This window comes from Triturus cristatus, chromosome 12 (assembly GCF_964204655.1).
Source record: "Triturus cristatus chromosome 12, aTriCri1.1, whole genome shotgun sequence".
NCBI classification, from domain to species: Eukaryota; Metazoa; Chordata; class Amphibia; order Caudata; family Salamandridae; genus Triturus; species Triturus cristatus.
The window spans coordinates 633,726,629-633,746,652 of record NC_140595.1 but is presented as its reverse complement, the minus strand read 5'-3'; the positions used below and the strand labels follow the sequence as shown (position 1 = coordinate 633,746,652).

The window sequence follows — 20,024 nt, the reverse complement described above, 5'->3', positions numbered from 1 at the left end:
CCTGAGATCCAATCATCTTCGCCTCATGATCTGCCCCCGCTTTCGCCTCACACGTACAGGGGTAGGGCCCTGGCAGTAGCAACCTCCAAACTGTGGAATCAGCTACCCACTGAACTAAGATTCCTGACGTCTGAACCCCTATTCAGAAAAAAACTAAAGACCTGGTTATTCTCACAGATCTAAAGACCCCTCTTCACTCCTCCTCGACCCTCCTGAGACTATGTCTTCAGCGCCGGGACACCTCCGTCGGAGGTAGCTGCGCGCTCTACAAAATTCTAAATAATAATAATAAATAATAATAATGGCTGCCCTTCAGGGTCTATGACTCCTGAAACAGAGGACTTCACTGAGATATATACTAAATGCACGTTGACATTTTTTTTTTCCAGCATGATTGAATTTGAACATTAAAAGCTATTGCGATGTTTGATGGCATTTACCCTGGAAGTGATTCACCACAAATATGGTGTTAAAATTGAATATTTCATATGCATGCTGGGTGTTGTATTTTCTGACTACTATGGCACATCAGAGCCAGCATTTAAAGCCACGTGGTTACTTGACCCGGTAACCTGCCTCACTGTGATCAAGGCTCACAACTGAGCTGAAACGCGTTAAGCAATAAGGATTATCGAAAAAACAAAATGCATACTGCCTCTTCCAACTTGAAAATAAAACTCTGCGATAAGGCTTCGGTGCCTTTTGTTCTTGTTTATTCCATTCCCGTTTCTGAAGGCATGGGTCAATGGCTCCCTTAATGGAAGGATGTATGTACTGCTTGCAGACTTGGGAGCATGATCCACCGTGCCCTTGAGTCAACACAGGATTTTCCTAAAATTACAACAGTATGAGGCTGCGCTCTTGTGTTTTAGGGACCATTTTATTACGTGGCACAAGGTGCTAAGAAGTCGATTTTTTTAAATCACTAAATGCAGTTACTTTATTTTCCAGGATGATTCAATTTGAATATTAAAATGCTATTGCAATGTTTGGTGGCATTTACCCTGGATGTGATTCTGCGCAAATATGCTGATAAAATTGAATATTTCAGATACATGCTGGGTGTTGTATTTTCTGACTACTGTGGCACATCGGAGCCACCATTTAAAGCCACGTGGTTACTTGACCTGAAAAAACCTGTCTCACCTGTGATCAAGGCTCGCAAATGAGCTGAAACGTGATAGAAAGGAGGTTTATCTTACAAAATGCATGCTGCTACTTAAAACCTGAAAATATAACCCTGAGATGAAGACTTTGGTGCATTTTTTCTTGTTAGATATATATGTACACACAAACATGGTCCAGGATCCATCCCAGCACTGGGGAATTATTCAAGAATGTATGCATTTCATTGAAAATCCTACGATGCCATAACTATCATACCTCTGCTTGAAGGCAGGGCATTTCCAGCTTTCTTTGTTTCACGAGAGGTTCCATATATGTTCAGGCCCACTGCTTCAATGTTCCTATTGTCCTTATTTAGTTAGATCTCAGATGAAGGAGATTCTGGTATCTATTACACACGGTGGAGACAGTAACTGAATCCATGTGTTCATATAATCTGGAGAATAGCAAAACATGTTCTGGAAGACGGATATCTGAAGTTGCCACATTTATCGTTAGTGGTCTTAGAACTGTCTATATATATATAGTAGGGTTGTGTACCATACAAACCCAACACATAACAGCTCAGCTAATGTAAAATCTGAATGATCATAAACGACATAGCCTGAAATTTAGAGAAAGGAATAATCAGCTCTGCTGACCCCATTCAGAAGTGTATGAACTATAAAGATTCTGTCCCCAAGTGAAACAACAGACATACATTTTTTTGCAGACATCAGAGAATATCTCCACTAAGTTGAAGCCAAAGTGACTTATTTTTTTACAAAGTATTTGGTATTTGTTTGGGGTGCAAAAGCGGACTGTACTCGATGAGGATAATTGACTGGATTGTGCTCCTTTCTTGGATGTTGTGTCTTCACAACATACATTTCTTTTAGGGCTACCCTGTCCAAAAGGAATAGTTTCTTCTATTGTAGAGACCTCAGTGGTGTATGCCTTAGTACAGGTAACCTGAGCATATATTTAATCAGACAAATCAAGCAGAGATGACACACACAAGGGTTTCACAGAGAGTAGTGGACCCAGACTTCTAATGAAGGTCTTTCAAAGGCATTTCCTTCAACTTTGAAAAGGATATGCCTGCCTGGCACCCATCCTCTTGGCTGACTGTGTAACAGCGTTGAACAGCTCGAATTAGCACTTTGGTGTTAAGTGTCTGACAACAACTTTAAGGGGAGCAAACGATTGGGGAGGCTTTAGCTGCCTCATAAACCGATGAGTTTTCAATGCCATACAAGTCAACATTTATCTGGAATGGCAGGAACAAGCATTGCACCATATTTCTTAGTCTTCGCTGAAGAAGAGGTCTGGTGAGGTCTGGCAGTGTGGTATGGAGGGTGCAAGAACTGACCAATCAATTTTAAAATATTGACACATTGCAGAAGACTCTAAAGGAGGAAACTAGATTCCTTCTGTCTCTTACTACCGTGTGACATTTTCTGACAGAACTCGGGATTGTAACTTGTGAGAAACTACCGAAGACCCCAGTGGTTTGGCCTGCACACATTTTCACAGGTAAACCCTGATAAAATATTTATATGAAGAAAAAATGCAATATTCTGAGCTTAACAATGTTGAAAGAGGTTATGGAGAGAAGGAAAAGTTACTTAACTTTAATCCTAGTTCTCCTTTAAGGAAATCTTTATTAAATACATAAGCAATGAATTGTCACTGCCCTTGCGCTGGATTCAAAGTGCACGACCTCACACACACAAATACACACATACATGTTTACATTAGCTTTTATAACAGAAAAATCACATTTTAAAACAATATATGTATGTTGTTTGCAGCCTATAAGAACATTAACAAGCCAATTATTAATCTAAGGGGATCAGTAAACCATATTAGCAATAGGAAGAAACTCTTTTTTAAAAGAAAGACAGAAGACAAGGACTGGCAATGTAGACAGGCTGCAAGCCCCCCAAACATTTGGAAAACTGACACTGCACCTTTAAGTAAGCACACTCCACCAGAATCCCATCCTGCCCTGTCGGTGGCAGTAAAAGCCACTTTAATTTGGAGAAACAAATATCCTGACTATTAAAACACAAGAACTTCTTACTGTTTCCTCTGGCGAGGAAGAGGGCTGCTTATGACTTTATTTATTGAAGGTTCCCCCTGGAGGAGAAATAAGATTACAAGTAAGTAACTTTTCCTTCTGCTCTAGGGATTCTCCATTAATAGTTTAAAGCACTGAATAGAAAAGCAAGTCCATCCCTCATTAAAAAAGTGGAGGGGAAACACTAAGGAGAATGCACCTCGCTAAAACATAATTCTCACAGAAACCAGGCCTAACTGGGCATCAGCTTCCAGACAGTAATGTGTGTTGAACGTGTGGACTTCCACATGGAAACCTTACATATCACTGAAATGGGGTTCATTTATTAGTTAGCTGTGTTGAAGCCCTTCCCATGGTAGGGTCGTTTTGAGGGAGATTTGTGTTCACTAACTGATAAAGGAGAATTCATTAAAGAATCCATCTTGAAATTGAATCCTCTGTTGCTGCTAAACTTGTCAGAAGCAATACCAAATTTACAAAAAGATGTTCTGACTGCCTGAGATCTTTAGACATATCCAGATTACAGTGGAGATCCCCTGAGAAAGAACTCTTAACATCTAGAGTGCAGAGAGATATTTCTGCTACATTGAAATTGTACACTACTTTCGGTAGCAACACTTGAATGAGTAACCAGAACCACTATGTTCTTCTTGAACACAGTGCCAGGCCCATAGCAGCAAAGAGCTTGCATCTCACTAACTCTGCAAGACGAGGTGATAGATTTGAGGATTGCAGTCTTCCAAAGTCAAATGTCCAAGTCAAATGCTGTAAGGATGGTTTATGGTTGAAAGGTGGGCACATAGGTTTTGAGAGCATAATGTTCATCTCTCATGAATTAGGGGGTCTCTCCTGACTGTTAAGCAGACTTTTCCTAACTCACTCCATAAAATCCTTGACCACTGGCACTTTGGAAAAAAAGGTTTGTGGAGGATTGTTTCTATTGTCAGTTTTAGCAGCAAAGTGTACCTTGAATGAAGTCAAATACTGCCCAGATGTCGCGAAGTAGAGAAGTTAGGGCAATACAGCCCGTGTTGACATCTTCAAGGATTAAAGTTGTTCTGAATACATCAGATTCAGAATCTCTTCCACTTAAAAAAGTTACAAAATCTGGCAGGTTATTCTTCAGAAGACTGTTATTTTCCAGGATGATGTAGTCTTGCCTTCTGTGTATCCAGAACTGTACCCAAGGTAATGAATGGGTTGAACTGGGATCAACATTGATTTTACCTGATTCAATTTCAGACCCAGGTGTTCGAGATTGGAGAAAATTATCTGAAAATGACAATGTTTTCTAGAAGGTCAATGCTTTGATGAGCCAGGTGAGAAATACGAATATCATTTTCCTTCTAAAACGGGCGGTGACAACCGTCATGCATTTGATAAAAAAGTCCTTGGCGCTGACATTAAGCTGAACAGAATAACGTTGAAAGGATCTTGAGAATTGTTAATTTCAAACCTCAAGAATTTCAATGCTTGGTTCTGATTGGTACGGGGAAATAAGAATCTTGAAGGTATATAGCATACATCTAGCCCTTTGATGAAGCAGGGAATACATTTTATGTAAGGTTAGCATATGGAAGTTCTCTTTCTTTCTCCATTTGTTTGCTGTATTTCGGACAAGAATGGGCCTCATCTCTCAACAGGGTCCTTTCTTAAAACCAGAAAGTATCAAGAATAAATTCTGTTTCCTTTAAGGATTTGAGGCACTGTCCCCACGGCATCCTTCAGCATAAAACAGCTGATCTCTTGGCCTGGATGTCTCATTGATATTGTACCAACTTTTTGAGTATGGCTGGAGGAGAAGACTTAAACTTATGAGAAAAGCCACTGGTACAATATTTGGTACCTATTTTTTTTCTGTAAACGACAGCCACCCTTTGAGAGGATTCTAGATGTTTCATTCGGTGTGACAAATGGAGGGGGTCATAAGAACAACTCACTGCTTTGCCGGAGGTTTTCCTGTAGCCGCAGGAGTTTGTTGACTAACTATCCTATTTACTGATGTTTGATGCAGGAGAGGCCTCTTGTGATGCGGTAGGATTTTTGCTGGGACTATTTAGGGATTTGCTTGTGACCCATGTCTATTTCGATGTAATGTTCTTAGGGTAGTCCAGACGTGGCTCCCGTTCGCACTGTGCCAGTGGAACCAAGATGCACCCAATCCAATAGACCCCACTATGCTGAAACTGGTCTTGGGTTGCTTGTGTTCCAGTTCAGAGAGGATCTGGCTTGGCAGTTTGGGCTGGATTGTTCCTACTGGAGAAGGAGCAAGGTTGATATACATACTGCTATGTCTAATCTGAAGTGGTATAGTGGGCAAAAAATAGGAGTTGGAATGCAACACCGAGCGATTGCCAGTGGTGAGAGTATTTTCAAGCATTCCCCATCACCTTTTTTGTGTTTGATGTAATGCCTTAAGTGGTCACGGATATCCTCTAATGTGGATCCCATGCTCATTGTATTACAGGAACAAAACTTCATCTGACTGCAGAGGCCTGAGTAGCTGAAACCCTTTTTGGGATGCTTGTGTTTTGGTTCGGAGAGGACCTGGTTTGGAAGCTGGGTTGGACTGCTCCTATTCGAGAATGACATCTGAGGTGGCATAGTGGACAAAAAAATAATGGGTTGGAATGCTACACTTTGCAATTGCCAGTGGTAAGAGAATTTGCAAGTATTCCTCCCAATATCGTTTGTGTGTTTGATATTAATGAAAATGCCCTGGAGGAGAAAGATGCTTCTTACCGTATCATCCCCCATTTTGTTCTGTGCAGATAGGAGTGGGGAGGGGAGGTTTATACCGTACCAGACAAAAACCAAACTCACAGTTTCTATGTTTACTCTGGCAATATTACAGACCTAATACCATCCCAGACAGAATGAGGACATTATTATAGGACCGCATAACATCTATCTGTATTTGTAAATACTTAGCTATAGATTAGTATTAGAGACAGGGATAAACTCTATCCCGAGGCATAGGTCACCTAAGCACAATCTACAGTTCACATTTGGAGTCACTAAAAACAAATCAATAATGAAGGCAGCTGACAGTTTGCTTTAATAAACAGGTTAAAATGGTTTCTATAGCTGTATGCCGCAAGCATCTAAAATCATAATATGAAATATACCCAGACCTAAAATACCAAACCCTTAAAATGATAACTTATGTAGGTGCTTCAAAAGAATCAGAAATATTTACCTGGAAGAAGTAAAGAGGGATCCGTTGACAGACCCAAAACATGATAGTCCAACAAATACTGGGATGATCCAGGCCATAACACCCAAATGATAGTTCCCAAAATCCTGTAATGAAACAAGCTCCCAGTCAAGCATATGCTGACTTATTCTCTTACACAAAATCAGCTGTAATGCGCATAAATTGACTAAAAAGTAGACATAGAGGAGATAAAGTGAAATATACATGGTTTTCTGACATTAACATCTTTGAAGGTGCAAATGAGGTAGGAGTAGTCTGTGATGTTTTCCAGAAACTAATTATTGAAGGTCTATTCTCTGCAAGCAAGACTAGGTCACAGGGAAAAGTAAATTCTAAACAGAAATGTTTCATGATTTCAGCTTAAACATCACTAATCCCTATGATGAATCTAGTAACTTGTTTTCAAAATTTCCCAGGAGCCTGCACTAATAAGTGCAAAGATATATGTGGTATATTTAAAGACGCACACACAAACAGCTCAGCAGATTACATGAATTAAACTCTAGCTTTTTGGAAGAAAAAATTATTTCATTGCAAACTGCTAAGTAAAGAAAGGCAGTGTGGTGATTCAGTAACAAGATTACAGTCAAAGGAAAACTAAAAGCTCTGAGTTGAATTATGTCTTAAAAACTGACATTTCTGGCAAGTCAGTAAAGCAGAAGTGGTGTGTAATGATGTGTCTAAGTTATAAGGTGGCATGTTTATTATCACCTGTAACCATGTGTAATGTGTATTTTGGTATGTATGATTATGATACATAATGAGCAGTTCAGTGTTTTTACATGGCAAGTGATGTGCTGTAATTTTAAAGTGCCGATGAAGTGTAATAAAATGTGTGACATCAGTTATTGTGAGCAGTGCACTTTAGGCAAAATGTTTCTTAATTATAGGGAAACATTTCTGCCTTGTTGATGTCCATGGCTGCTCCTAGGCAATGAATAGCCTGAAATCGAGTCAGTGATGATTTGGTGTAATTTATGTGATGCAACAGAAATCGAAATAGAAACACTGTTATATGGATGTCTAGGTCGACTTCTAGGAATTATGTTGAATTTATCAGTCAATCACCGATATGCAGCCAGACGAAAATCTTTGTTATCTATTAATGTGCTAGAAATATTGCCATACACTTTTTGATATCACATGGTGCTGGTTTTAGGCCAAAATCAACAACTTGTAGCGGCAGTGATCTTTCTGGACCACAAACCTTTGGAATTCTCATACATTTTTTTTGTAGCAGGTATATAAAAGAACGCATTCTACAAGTTACACACATCCAGTCGCCCTAATGGAATAGGTGAATAATGTGGCGAGGAAATTGCATTCTGAATTTCTCCTAAGTGAGTTGGTTGTATGTAGTTTTTAGGTCGAGAATGGCTCATGCCTATTCCTTATGGTCTCTCTCATATTAGAAAATATTGAAAAGATTGTTTTTTCCCCTTTCTAACAAGATGGAATAGATTCCACTGCCTGTTTCTGCAGTAAGGTGTTGCTTTGTGCTTGAAAACGGTCCTGATGGAACAGGCAGTCCGATTAGTCGAGTGGCGCCTCTTTTGGTGGAATGGCAAATTGAGGCATTTTGATTCATAATACGTAGCAATTCTGCACAATACTCTGAACCTATCTGTATCTGCTATATTCTGCCTATCACTGATTTCATTGGAAATGCCTCCCTTCCATGAGTGAGTGACAGTAGAGGGGGATGATGGGAGGCACTGTTTCCAGGAGTAGGCGTTTCCCCCATGCCTACAGAAGATGATTGACAACCTCTAACACACAACAGTTCCCCTGATGTATGATCTCTGTTGAGGTTGTTGTTGTTGCAAATGCATGGTTTGAACCTGATGCTTGTAGTTCTTCTTCTTTTGAGATCTATAAGGAGATCTTTGGTGTTTACTTTATCTTTCAATTCAATTGTTTTCAGTGTTTCTGCCTCCATCTTCATATGATGCATCTCATCAGTAGTTTGTAGATTAAAAAGCAAAGAGCTAAAAATGGCAAAGATTGTGATTTTTCCTCCACATTAGGTTTGAGACCTGTCAGCTCCTTTCACACAACATTTCTTTAGGCTAAGCCTTGACAATATCCAATTATTGTAAGATCAGAATCAACAGTAGTTACATTCATTACCTCATTTGACACCAGCAGACTTTAAATCAACACCTCTCCATAATCATCATAGTTGTCTTTAAGTCGTTTTTCTGAGGATCTTTCTCTAAACTTTCAAAAGGATATATCATTTTTTTCACAAATGCTTAGGCACTGGCAGCCATATACTTTCTTTGCAGCCGCATCCAACCATTTCCTCTCTTTGTCCGGTGGGACTGTAGCTAATGAGACGAGGAATAAGTACAGCAACTGTTATAGCTGAATTAGGATTAGCTTCTACATGAACTTTTGGTCATCTGTGATACACCTACCTTTCTCCCTTCCTGTTTCAACCAGCTCCAGAATCAGTGGAAGATTCTGCTGGAATCCAGGATAAGAGAGTTTCAATTATTATCATGGTTTTGGGTTACAGAAGTATCACCTGGATACTGAGACTGGATGCGCCCCTCCTCAAGCCATCACCAAAAATGGTGATGCCATTAACCAGAGACGTTTGGTCGAGACACTTTGGGTGAAGCAGGCGAATAAGTACACCAATCAAGGTTGTCTGTGTCTATTGCAGTGTCTCAACGGGTATCCCCTCAACAAAGTGCATGTGTTCTCCTTGGGCATTTCAACCTGCCTAGGTGTGCATTTTTTTTAGGCGTTCATGTCCTTTTAAGAGTACAGTTTTCTCTCCTAGTCTTGTCTTGCTTTGGCGTACTGACCTTGGAGCACTTTATCTCCTATGAGCGATTTAGTGTCTTCTTGACGCTGATGAACTGACATATTGATATAAAGTTTAAATCTGCAGAGCCTCTTTAGAAGAAGACTAGTAATACGATTGGAAGTGGGTCACATGGGAGATCTAGGATAATGGTGAGTAAAGGTTTGTTTCTTGGAGGAGAGAGTTCATTGGTCAGGGTCAGTTGTTGATGGGAATTGTCTTAATGCTGAAAGCTAGAATTCGAGTACTTTCAATCAATCAATCAGGCGTTTGTTAAGCGCGACTACTCACCCGTAAGGGTCTCAAGGCACTGGAGGTGGAGGGGGTGCAGGTTCCAGTCCATCAAGGAGGGGGATTGTCGAAGAGCCAGGATTTGAGGTTTCTTGCTTTAGTGTTGTGGTATGTCTCAACATTGATGCCATTCAATATTAAGTATTTAAAACAAAGTTCTCAATGTCACAAAGATCTTCAATATGATCAAAAGGATCTCAGTCCTCCAGTCAGAAAGTTACCAGCGTACCTCTTCTTGGTGAATCTTTCAACATCAATGGTAACTGCCCGTCAAGCTTTTCCTTTGTTGACATGAACAGCTGTGACAGTGATTCTTGTCAATGTAGAGAGATGTACGCGGGGCCAATGGACATCTCTCAATTTGATGGACAGGATCTCTACCCGATAAGGCATTATTGAAGGTAAGTAACTTGTTCTTCTTTCGCTCTATCTCTTTATCTCTAGGCACACCTAAAAAGGGCATATATGACTTAAAATCTTGCTACACAAAACTGCAGAGAAAACCAGCAAGAAATCTGTATTCCTCGAGCCAGCAGTAAGCAAAAATGTGACCTGTGATTTTAGTCTGCTGTATAGAAGTAACTGTTAATACTTGTTTTTTAATGAACTTCAACAAATGGGCTCAGATATCCGCTGGAGAATGTAGTTTGAAATCATCAACCTTAAATAGCTTATAGATGACATGAACCCAGCACGGCACACAGACTCACCACTGCAACAGCTTCAGAACTCAGCATTTGATCTGGTGTCAGGGTCGTAAAATATGCCAAATTGGTCAGCACATAGACTACTGTCACAATGGGCAATGAGATGATGATTGCACGGGGCAAATTTCTGGAAAAGAAGAAAATTATAAATACTAAGTTAGAAGCAAAAAATCTGAGATTTTGGGTCCAAAAATAAACTTGTGTATGGCCAAAACAGATACACGTACGATTAAAATAATGGTCACTTTGGCTCCATAAGGGGTAAAAATGCGACATTTGTTTTTTGATGACTATTTCAAGCAAGCAGAGCTTGGGACACGTACTGCATAAATACAAAACAAATAGCAGGTTAGTGTCCATTGCTTTGTTAATCACTTTTCAGGGATCATACATACAATGCTTCATCTCCTTTTGAATGTACAGTCATGCAGAAAAAAATCATGATAATTGATAGATATAACCTTAATCAGTGGATAAATAACCGTTTAACCACATTACTTCAATTAATCAGTACACGTCTACAAGACCTCTAGCCAATTTTCTTCAATTTAAAGAGTGCATTTAGTTTTACCTATGCCTTTGACAAAAAAATCCCTTGCACTTTTCCTCTGTTAAATTAGAGCAGGTTTGACCTGTTAAAGTTTTGCGAAGGGTGAGATCTTTAATGCAGCCGGAAAATACTGAATGCAGCAAATGCCACTCAACATGTAAATCCGACCCCTTGGCAAACAGGGATTTATGCAGGATTCAGAAAACCCCTCCCACTCGTAATCAGGGCCTAAATGTCTCTACCTCTCCATTGGTATGAGTCTCTCCCATCTTCCACCTTACCCTGCACATTCAACAGGTGACAGGAGCAAGAATCCTGTTAGATCTGTCTAGTAGCAGTGAAAAGCTTACAACGAAGTATATTAACAGTTGTTTTTCCTCTGCTGCCACTTGGGTGCTATGAGGCAATATTCTGCTTTTTAGTATTCTTTTCAGAATTGTTGGTGATTCATTTCTTAATCTGGAATATACATTGATCAATTGTATACCAATAGTTTGTAATAATACATTAAATTTAATTCGACTGTATGCTTAGTTTACAATTTAAGAATAAGGTTTCCTGTGACTTATGTTGCATCTTGCATGCCTTAAGAAAGGCCATAGTATTAAAAGTAAACAAATGTTCTTTGTTTGCATTCCATATTTGCTGATGGACAGCCAGAGGCCAATCAGAGATGTACCTTTTGCATGCAATAATGAAAGAACAGAAGAACAGCCATTGCTGGAATAATTGAGTCTGCATATGCATCTACAAGTGTTCCCTTCCTTCTATATGAATCCCAGAGGGATCCACAAAGGAGAATGAGAAGTTGCTTACATGTAATCCTAGTTCTCTGTGTGGGTATTCTCTTTGGAACGATAAACAATTTGAATATGCCCGCATGTGAGGGATCCCTAGATCACAATTTAAAAAAGCAAGTGAAAACATGCCTACATGAGGCAACATTTTATACTATCATTTTTAGTTTTGAACAGTAGTTTCAATTAGCCAAATTAAAACGTTATACATTTTTCTGAAAAACTACTATTCTACTCATTTTTAAAACCACAAAGCTAGGGAAATTTAGCCTTTAATAGGCAGGCTACACAGTGCCAAATTAAGGCACTGCATCGTTAAGAATTCCAAAGATCCAATACTGGAGAAGAAAATAAGTTACTTACCTGTAACTGTAGTTCTCCAGTATTGGTATCTTTTATAGATTCACATGCTTGAAACGGTTGGGACACCCACTTCGATGATGGGGAATGATTCAATCCTGTGAATTTATGAAAGATCCAATACTGGAGAACTTACAATTTTAAAGCATCTGCTGCAGAGTTCCTGATGCCTCCAGCTTTCAGGCAGCAATAAATATGTCAAGATAACTCTTGTAATTAATGTTCCTGCTAGAGAGAGAGATCAGGGTTTGTCTAGTGGCAGTTTTGACTCGCCATAAAGTAGCGCAGAGGGTTAATATTCCTGCTGCAAAGAACAGATCTGTAGTTTATACATTCATAATAGAGAGGCAACACACATGTAAAAGTAATAAGAAAAGATGTTCTTGAGTCTTCAGTGTAGAAGCCAATTTTTTTTTTCATTTATATTTTCTTACAAACGCAGCTGATGCGTTTCACCTTCAAAAAGGCTTCATCAGGGCCATACAAGTCCGCCTTTGTTCACACCCGCAGGGGGCTAGGTTCCCTTGATCTATGTTACATTTGCGAAAAACACAAAGTTCGAAAACTCTTACAGACCGTGTGTTATATCAGGTCGTCAAATCTAATTCCCAATTGATCTAAAGGCAAAGTCTTGCCAGAAGCGTCAAGTGGTTCAGTAAACAAAAATTCTCAAATTCTCAGCGACTCAGTGAGAATTTGAGAATCTTTGGCCTATTACAGACTACATTTGACCTAGTTTGTGGATTTTAAAAGGGGTTAGCACAGTATTGATTTCAGCCAAATATATAGTTCTTTTTTTTTTTAAACTTGACTAAATGTAACTACTTTTTAAAAATGAAAATAAGGTAATAGAATATGTTACCTCTTATAGGCATGTTTTCACTTAAAATGTATTTTAAATGGTGTTCCGCCGGTCCCGCATGTGCACAACGCTATTCAAAATGTTTATGGATATCAGAGAGAATCCAATGACAGAAAATGAACACAATCAAACACAGCAGAATATAATTTCATGATTTTATTTGGAAACAAATCATGCTATGTTCATCTAGCTTACGTATGTTTCTCACTCACTTGTTACGGCTGAGGTACCAAATGCAATTCTCGATTTCTTTCTTTTACAAGAAGCACTAGTTTTCATCTTAAATTCTCTAGAACGTATTCTTCTATTTCCCTTACTCTAGCTTGCAACACTCCTATCTTTACATGTTCTCACTTCTCCTTATCTACCCTTTCCTTTTATGTCAACTGTGCTTGTTATTATTTTCCTTTCCCCACTGAATTACCCCCTTTCCTTTCCTCTACTCTCCTCTCCTCTACCTGCTTATTCAATCCCACCACACTTATTTAGTGCTGTCACACAGACGAATCTAACAAGAAGAGAGGAGTCGAAATATCAGTGGAAAATCACCACAGAAACAAAATAGTGAAATGTTGAAAAAAGCTGACAATGCTTGAGAGGGAAAGGGAGAGTGAGAGGGAAAGAGAGAGAGAGAGGGAGAGAGAGAGAGAGAACGAGAGAGAGAGAGAGAGAGAGAGAGAGAGAGAGAGAGAGCATATGATTGTTGTCTGTCAACCTGTTGCTTTTTAAAGTGTACAACTAACATTCAAAATGGCTATAGTTACTTACTTGTAGGGCTCAATCATCTCCTCAGTGACAAAATTCAAGTAGTTCCTGCAACGTAAAATGGTGTAATAAGACACTTACTAATAAAACACTGAATAAAGATCATGACTAATTTTTAACTCAAATAAAACACTGAATAAAGATAATAGCTAACATTTAACACAAATAAAACATTGAAAAAGATGACGAACAGTGTAATAATTTTGTTATTGATAACATTCAGTAACATTTTCTTTTGCTAAACAGAAACGAAAGCATGAAAAACAGATGCACCGAATAAAAACTGCAACATTCTAATCTTATTTTCTTCATGTTATGATCTCAAGGATAGCTGTAGTTTCAAGGGTGTTTTGTAAAATAAATTAACAGCATACTCTTTGAAAAGTAAAATAAATTAAAAAGATTCCACGCCCATTAAGGAAAGCAGAGTTGGGTCGGGGGCAAATCTCAAGTGTAATGTTGTAGTGGTGACCTTGCAGTATAATTTGAGAAACAATTCATGCTCTCAGAGAGGAATTTGGCCTCAGGTCTTAAATGGGGTATCCTGCTGATTTTGGTCCAAGAAAAGTGTAAATATGAAATGCATATTATTCAGCTGGTCATTGAAACACTGACACTGTACCCACCAGCCAGTCTTGGATATAGTACACACATTGCAGACTGTGATCCTGAAAGAACATCACCACCTCAGTGGGTTTCATGATGGGAAGGTTTGAAATTCAGCGAGACTCAAGATCCTCTGAAAGTGGCTGCAGGTAGAAGGCCCCTATAGACTAAACTACAAATTCTGTAAAAAGGGGAGAGCTGGACAATTTTCAAAATAAAGAAGACCAGGGCTGCCAGTATGTGTTTTTTATGAGTTGTCATTGGAAAGAAAGTAAAAGAAGATGGAAAAACTGTCTAGATTCTAATCTTGTATTTGCAATTGAAAAAAATATCTTGCCAGCAGGAGTTAAACTCAAACCACGGAGGCTGGGTACACTATCACGTTTTTTGCAAAGCCCCTTACGGAAGAGCACTTTAAACCATATCTTCCCACTGCATCTTTTAGATCTAACACAATGAGCTAGATTCTGTAATGCAAAGATCAGGTGTAGAACCTGCACAACAAACTTCCACACAAACATGAGGCTAGAGGACCACGTCCTTCCCTTCAGGAAAGCACTGAAGACTGATAACCACGTGTGTCTCATTTGAGCGTCCAGTGATTGGACGTCTCAGGCTGTGAGGTGCTGTAAACGTGTTGTTACTTACCAGCCTCCGTAGGCAAAAAGTCCACTGTACAATGCCAGCACCCATTTCCCAACGTCTGTGCTGGTGCCCTCAAAGGAGTGTTCAGGAGTAAGATTTATCACATCTCCTAAAAGAAAAAAATAACTGTTAACAAATGATCCACGAAATATTTACAAGCGGAACACAGTATTTGGCACTGTTCTTCTATCATCTTAAAGATTATTTAAGTTCTGAATTGAGGGTGAATACTTTCATGAAGCTCTCTAGGGAAATCAGGGTCAGTGACTCGTTAAGTCCTGATTTATTTCTCAGAGCAATAAACCTCAGTTTCAGGGGCGGCTGGTGACATTTGAAAATGGTGGGGCGTGAACGGTGTGGCTGAGTAACAGCACTTTAGGATGATGCTGCCAACGAGGCTGCATTCCTGCTTATCCCTTTCAGTGGCAGCGCTGTAAAATATTAATTAGATTGCGCATTGCCACTAGTAGTGGTAATGCACAATCTAATTAATATTCTAATTTGGAAATCTACCTCACCTGGGAAAATCAATACTGTGCTTCTCTGCTGTAATAAATCAATCATGCAGTTTGTAGTCGAAAGACGCTTTGGCACAGAGTCACTGGCAACACATTCTGTGCTCTACCACTAATGAAATGACTCTCGTTTCACAGCATAAACAGAAAAGTCCTCTGCAAGTCAGTCGGCAGTCCAACAAAAGATACAACAAACAACATACACACAACAACATACACACGTCACGGCCAAGTCCATCTTGCAGCCTCGTAGCATAATAGTGATTTTACAATAACCTATGGTTTTTGCTGCCAGTCTGCATTTTATAACCGCTGCTCCCCCACCCCCTTCACAAGTAGTTTCGATTACAAGTGACTTCACTCACTGTGCTGGCTACAACATGTTCCGCCATGGCCCATGACTGCATTCGGCCTAGCCTAACCGAAAAGTGCGTTCTGAAAACAGGACCCAATATCACATTTCCTCCAGCCAGAGCCCAAACTCCACTTTCATCAAATCAGACATGACATTCCCAGTGTAGCTCCCGACCCCTAGAACCCAGTGCAATAGAAACACATCCTCAAGTCAGTCTGCAACAAAAACTATAACAAACACACGCCTCGGCCAAGCCCATCCTGCTGCCTCGTGAGATTCCGGATTATAGAGCTTTTACGATGACCTATGGGCCATGCACTGCACCCACAACAACAAAACACAGAAAGGAGAGCGGCCACCAGGTTCTAATTAAGGGAGATGAAGAGACAGCGTTATGCAAGCAACATGAGGGGGAGTCAGGGGACGGAGACCACTAGTGTTTCAGATGTCAGATCTTTCAACGTGGCTTAAAGGGGTGGGAAAAAGGGTCAAGTTAGTCAGCAGCAGTCGCGGCTCGTGTGGGGGGGAGGTGAGGTGTTGCACGGGGGTGGGGTTTTTTAAATAACGTAATAAAATCAATCCTACCTCAGCAGGTCCGCGCTGTCTCGGGTCCGTTCTGGCGGACCTGCTGAGGTAGGATTGATTTTATTACGTTACGCCCATCACTGCTTGCAAGACCCCTCTCAGCCAATCCTGGCGCTGGAGCAGCGCCAGGATTGGCTTAGAGCAGGCTTACGGTCCGCCCGCCTGCCCATTAGGAGACCGAGATTTGAGCCTTGGCTCAACCCTCGCTCTCCTAATGGCAATGCGCCAGCCAGTGGAAACACTAGTGCGCATGACTGGGCATGGCGCAAAGATTCGCCCTCCGTCTTCACTCATGCGCACTTGTGTGCTGGTGCCTGTTGCCCGAGACAATGCCTGTCAGTCAACATGACTCCAGACCGCCCACCCCCTTCAGACTCTGAAGGGGTGGGCGTTCCGACGTCATACTGACTGACATGATTGTCAGTTCTCCCTCGGCGTCTCTGAACTTAAGTAAACTGAGAGTTTACTTAAGTTCAGAGACGCCGAGGGAGCTGCGGGCGCGGGCGGGGGGGAGGGGCAACGCCCCAACGCCCCCAATGGACGCACCGCCACTGCTCGTATAGCTACCAACATTGGTGCAAGAGAGGGGAGGGCACGTTGCAAAAATGCGCAATATCAATTTTCATCAGTTGTAGTATGTAATATATATGATCCCATATATTACATTCATACTAAGCAACACTGAGATTAATCACCCAGCGGATGAAATCAAAATAAAGGGCTGTTACTGAGACCAACAAATGTCCAATGAGAATGAAACCCATGTGATAAATCTCTTTAGTAGAACCAGAGAATACCATCTCAGCAAGTGTACACTAGATAAGCAATCCAAAATATATGAAGACAAAAACTGTAACTTCTTAGAAACTCTGAAACGTAAAAGTCATTTTCTTTACAACTGCTAAAATTCACTAAGTAATACAAACAAAATATTGTTAAAACACCTCAGGAAAACAGGGCTTCTAAACTAAAATTTCCCAGTTGTCACTGGAGTCACATTCTATTCTACATCACTTTGATTCTATTTTCCTTCCCCATAGTTTTTCCAATCAGTAATTATCAGCAAACCTGCATGTTGCTCCGAAGACCTATGTTCAGCAAAGAACTTTTAAGAATTGACCAAACTTGACACCAAAGCAGACAAAAATATGGAACAGCTTAAATGCCTTTACACAATCAGAAGTTGCTAGCTCCACTTGAAGAAACAGCTGTATAAGGACATCAGCTGATACCAAATACTAAATCAAAAACATCTGACAGAACCTTGAGAAATGAATATATATTAGTCCTACCATTACATACAGACATGGGCCTACACTCAAGAACTTGTGAGCTCTAGTCATCATATAACATTTTCTCTTCAAAAGAGCTCTTTCAATTACCTAAAAGGTACTGCAAATTACAAAATGGCTTTTACTGTAAATACACGCCAAATAAAACTGCTTATATTACAGATTTAGGAATAGGCACAATACTCATGAATTCATCAACTACAACACAGAACTGTATTCAGTTGTTTATCATTGTGAGAGGAAAATGTAAAACTAGCAATCAGACCTATAAATAGTAGATGGAAGGAACATATCACAGCTCTGAAAAACTTTGATTAGAAATAGCCTATGACTGCACACTTCAAGGAACAGCAGGAGCATAAAGATCTGATACTGATCCAATATGCTGTCATTAAGCTCATCAAACTTCACAGAACGTGTGGTAAATAGAACAGAGCTTAAGCAAAGTTTTATATTTATGGACTCATACCTTGTGGAACATGGTTTGAATTGCATCACAAGCTTAGCTCTTGCATTCGAATGCTAGTGGGATGAATGGGAGTAGGAACAATAGATGAGGACTTATGCAAGTGACTATTCTGTAGCACAGCATTCCATTATTTGAGATCTTAGGATTCAATCCCAGTTCCTATATTGTTGCTTGTCTGTATATATTTTCTATGTCTATTTCATTCAACAATTTTGGATTCACTTCTAGAATGCGAGACAGGCTGCAGTGTGTCTGAGCGACATAACCCAATATAGTGTATTGATTTAGTGGTTGAATTTGACTGCTGTGCTGATGTCCTTCTTTCATGTTTTATTTTCAGTTTGCAGCCTGATGCACCACTACGGTGTTTCTCTGGGCAGGCAAGGAAGGGCAATCAAATTGTGGCCGTTCCCTTCTGGGTAGACTACATGGTTGAGGTGAGGGACTATTTAAAGGTAAATTAAGATGGAGTCAGCATTTTCAGAAATGAATAGTTGCCTTTAGGCAGAGCCACAGTGTTATGGTGAGTTGCATGGTTTTAAGCCAAAACGTAAGTTGGTCTTATTTGTAGGATTTACTTTTGGCCTATTACATGTTTTTGTTTTTCAATTTACGGTGAATGCCTTATCGAGGGTCTTCATGCAAATTGTTAATGGATAATGATGTTTGAAAGAGGAAAATACTGGAATATATCTCTGATTCTCAAAGGGTGAGTTATCCTTATATTAATACCTTATGGTCCTGCTCTTCTTTTATATTGATATTTATCTCAGGGGTCATTTTCAGGTTTGACTACCATGGTCCGATATATGTTGCAACTTGCCATCTCTGGATTTGACTATTTATTCTTTATAAGTGAGATGTGTGTAGACGATTGCTTATTGTATATGGTTTGGCATTTAAGAACCCCAAGGGTACTGCCTGTAGGCACATGTTGTCACTGTGCTCTATGAATGCCTTAACATGGACCCTTCATGCAAATTTGTATTGAGTACTATTGATGCTTTAAGGAGTAAGGTGTTGGAATAAAATGCTGCTTCTGGAATGCTTTGAGAAAGCAATCGAATGTCTGCAAAAGACCAGTTGGCTGGGCTTATTTATACGAAATTAATATCCGTATCACTCCTTGGATGACTTTTTAATGACTGTTATGAGGTTTGAAAATACTATGAAGCTTGGGCCTTTTACCATAAACTAAAATCAATCTGAGCGAACTCTAATCTGGATTGAAGGTAGCCTTTTGGATGCCTCCAACTTCTCCTGTGTAATCTTTGTACATAATAATAATGATAACTAAGTGATATAACAGTAAGTGTTAGTACTATACAATTTAATGGTACAGAAATTACCACGTTAGAGGGGATGTAGGGCTGAGTTGGCATGGGCGAGTTTCAAGTGATTGCCTGAGGGCTAAATTCTGAAGCTCTGGTTCCTTAGACATCTCAAATGATAAATAGTATTTTTAACTTCTTTATATTATCATAGGATATTCCTTTGAAGCATATTTGCAACTATAACTATGCTAAGTATTGCCAATTTATGTGAACTTTCACATTGAATATATAATATTGACAACATGCTAGAGTAAAAATAATCCTTTGAAAAATCATTTCTTCTGATACAGTCATTCAGTAACTATATGGCTTACTCAAGAGCAGGTCTGAGAGGTTTGAAGATCCACAGAAGATTCAGAAACCAATAGGGAGACATGACACTGGCGGTTGCCAGAGGTACAGAAGTTGAAGAGTCATGAAGACTGTATTGACGTATTACCCATTTCAAGATGGCAGAGATTCTCGGTGTAGGGATTACGGGTCAGACCAAAGCAAGATTGTGACCAGGATCTCCAGTCAGGTCACAATAAGCAGAGCAGTATTTAAGGCCTTCATTCCTAATCATCTTTGCCTGGCAAATGTTTGCGTTGATGGGCTTACTTGCTTCTCATTCCACAATAGGCAGAGCAGTATTTAAGGCCTTCATTCCTCATCAGTCTTCGCCTGGCAAAT

General features: G+C 39.8%; 1 protein-coding gene across 1 annotated transcript in view; it reads right to left on the bottom strand.

Annotated features, from left to right (window-relative positions):
- Positions 1–20,024, bottom strand: part of SLC7A5 (solute carrier family 7 member 5) — a 129,697-nt gene that overhangs the window by 72,239 nt on the left and 37,434 nt on the right. The window contains exons 3-6 of the mRNA XM_085638732.1: positions 14,806–14,911; positions 13,555–13,599; positions 10,221–10,344; positions 6,387–6,490 (exon numbers count right to left, since the gene is read on the bottom strand). Of these exons, the coding sequence (XP_085494858.1) occupies positions 6,387–6,490; positions 10,221–10,344; positions 13,555–13,599; positions 14,806–14,911 (379 nt within the window). The remainder of the gene's footprint in view (positions 1–6,386; positions 6,491–10,220; positions 10,345–13,554; positions 13,600–14,805; positions 14,912–20,024) is intronic.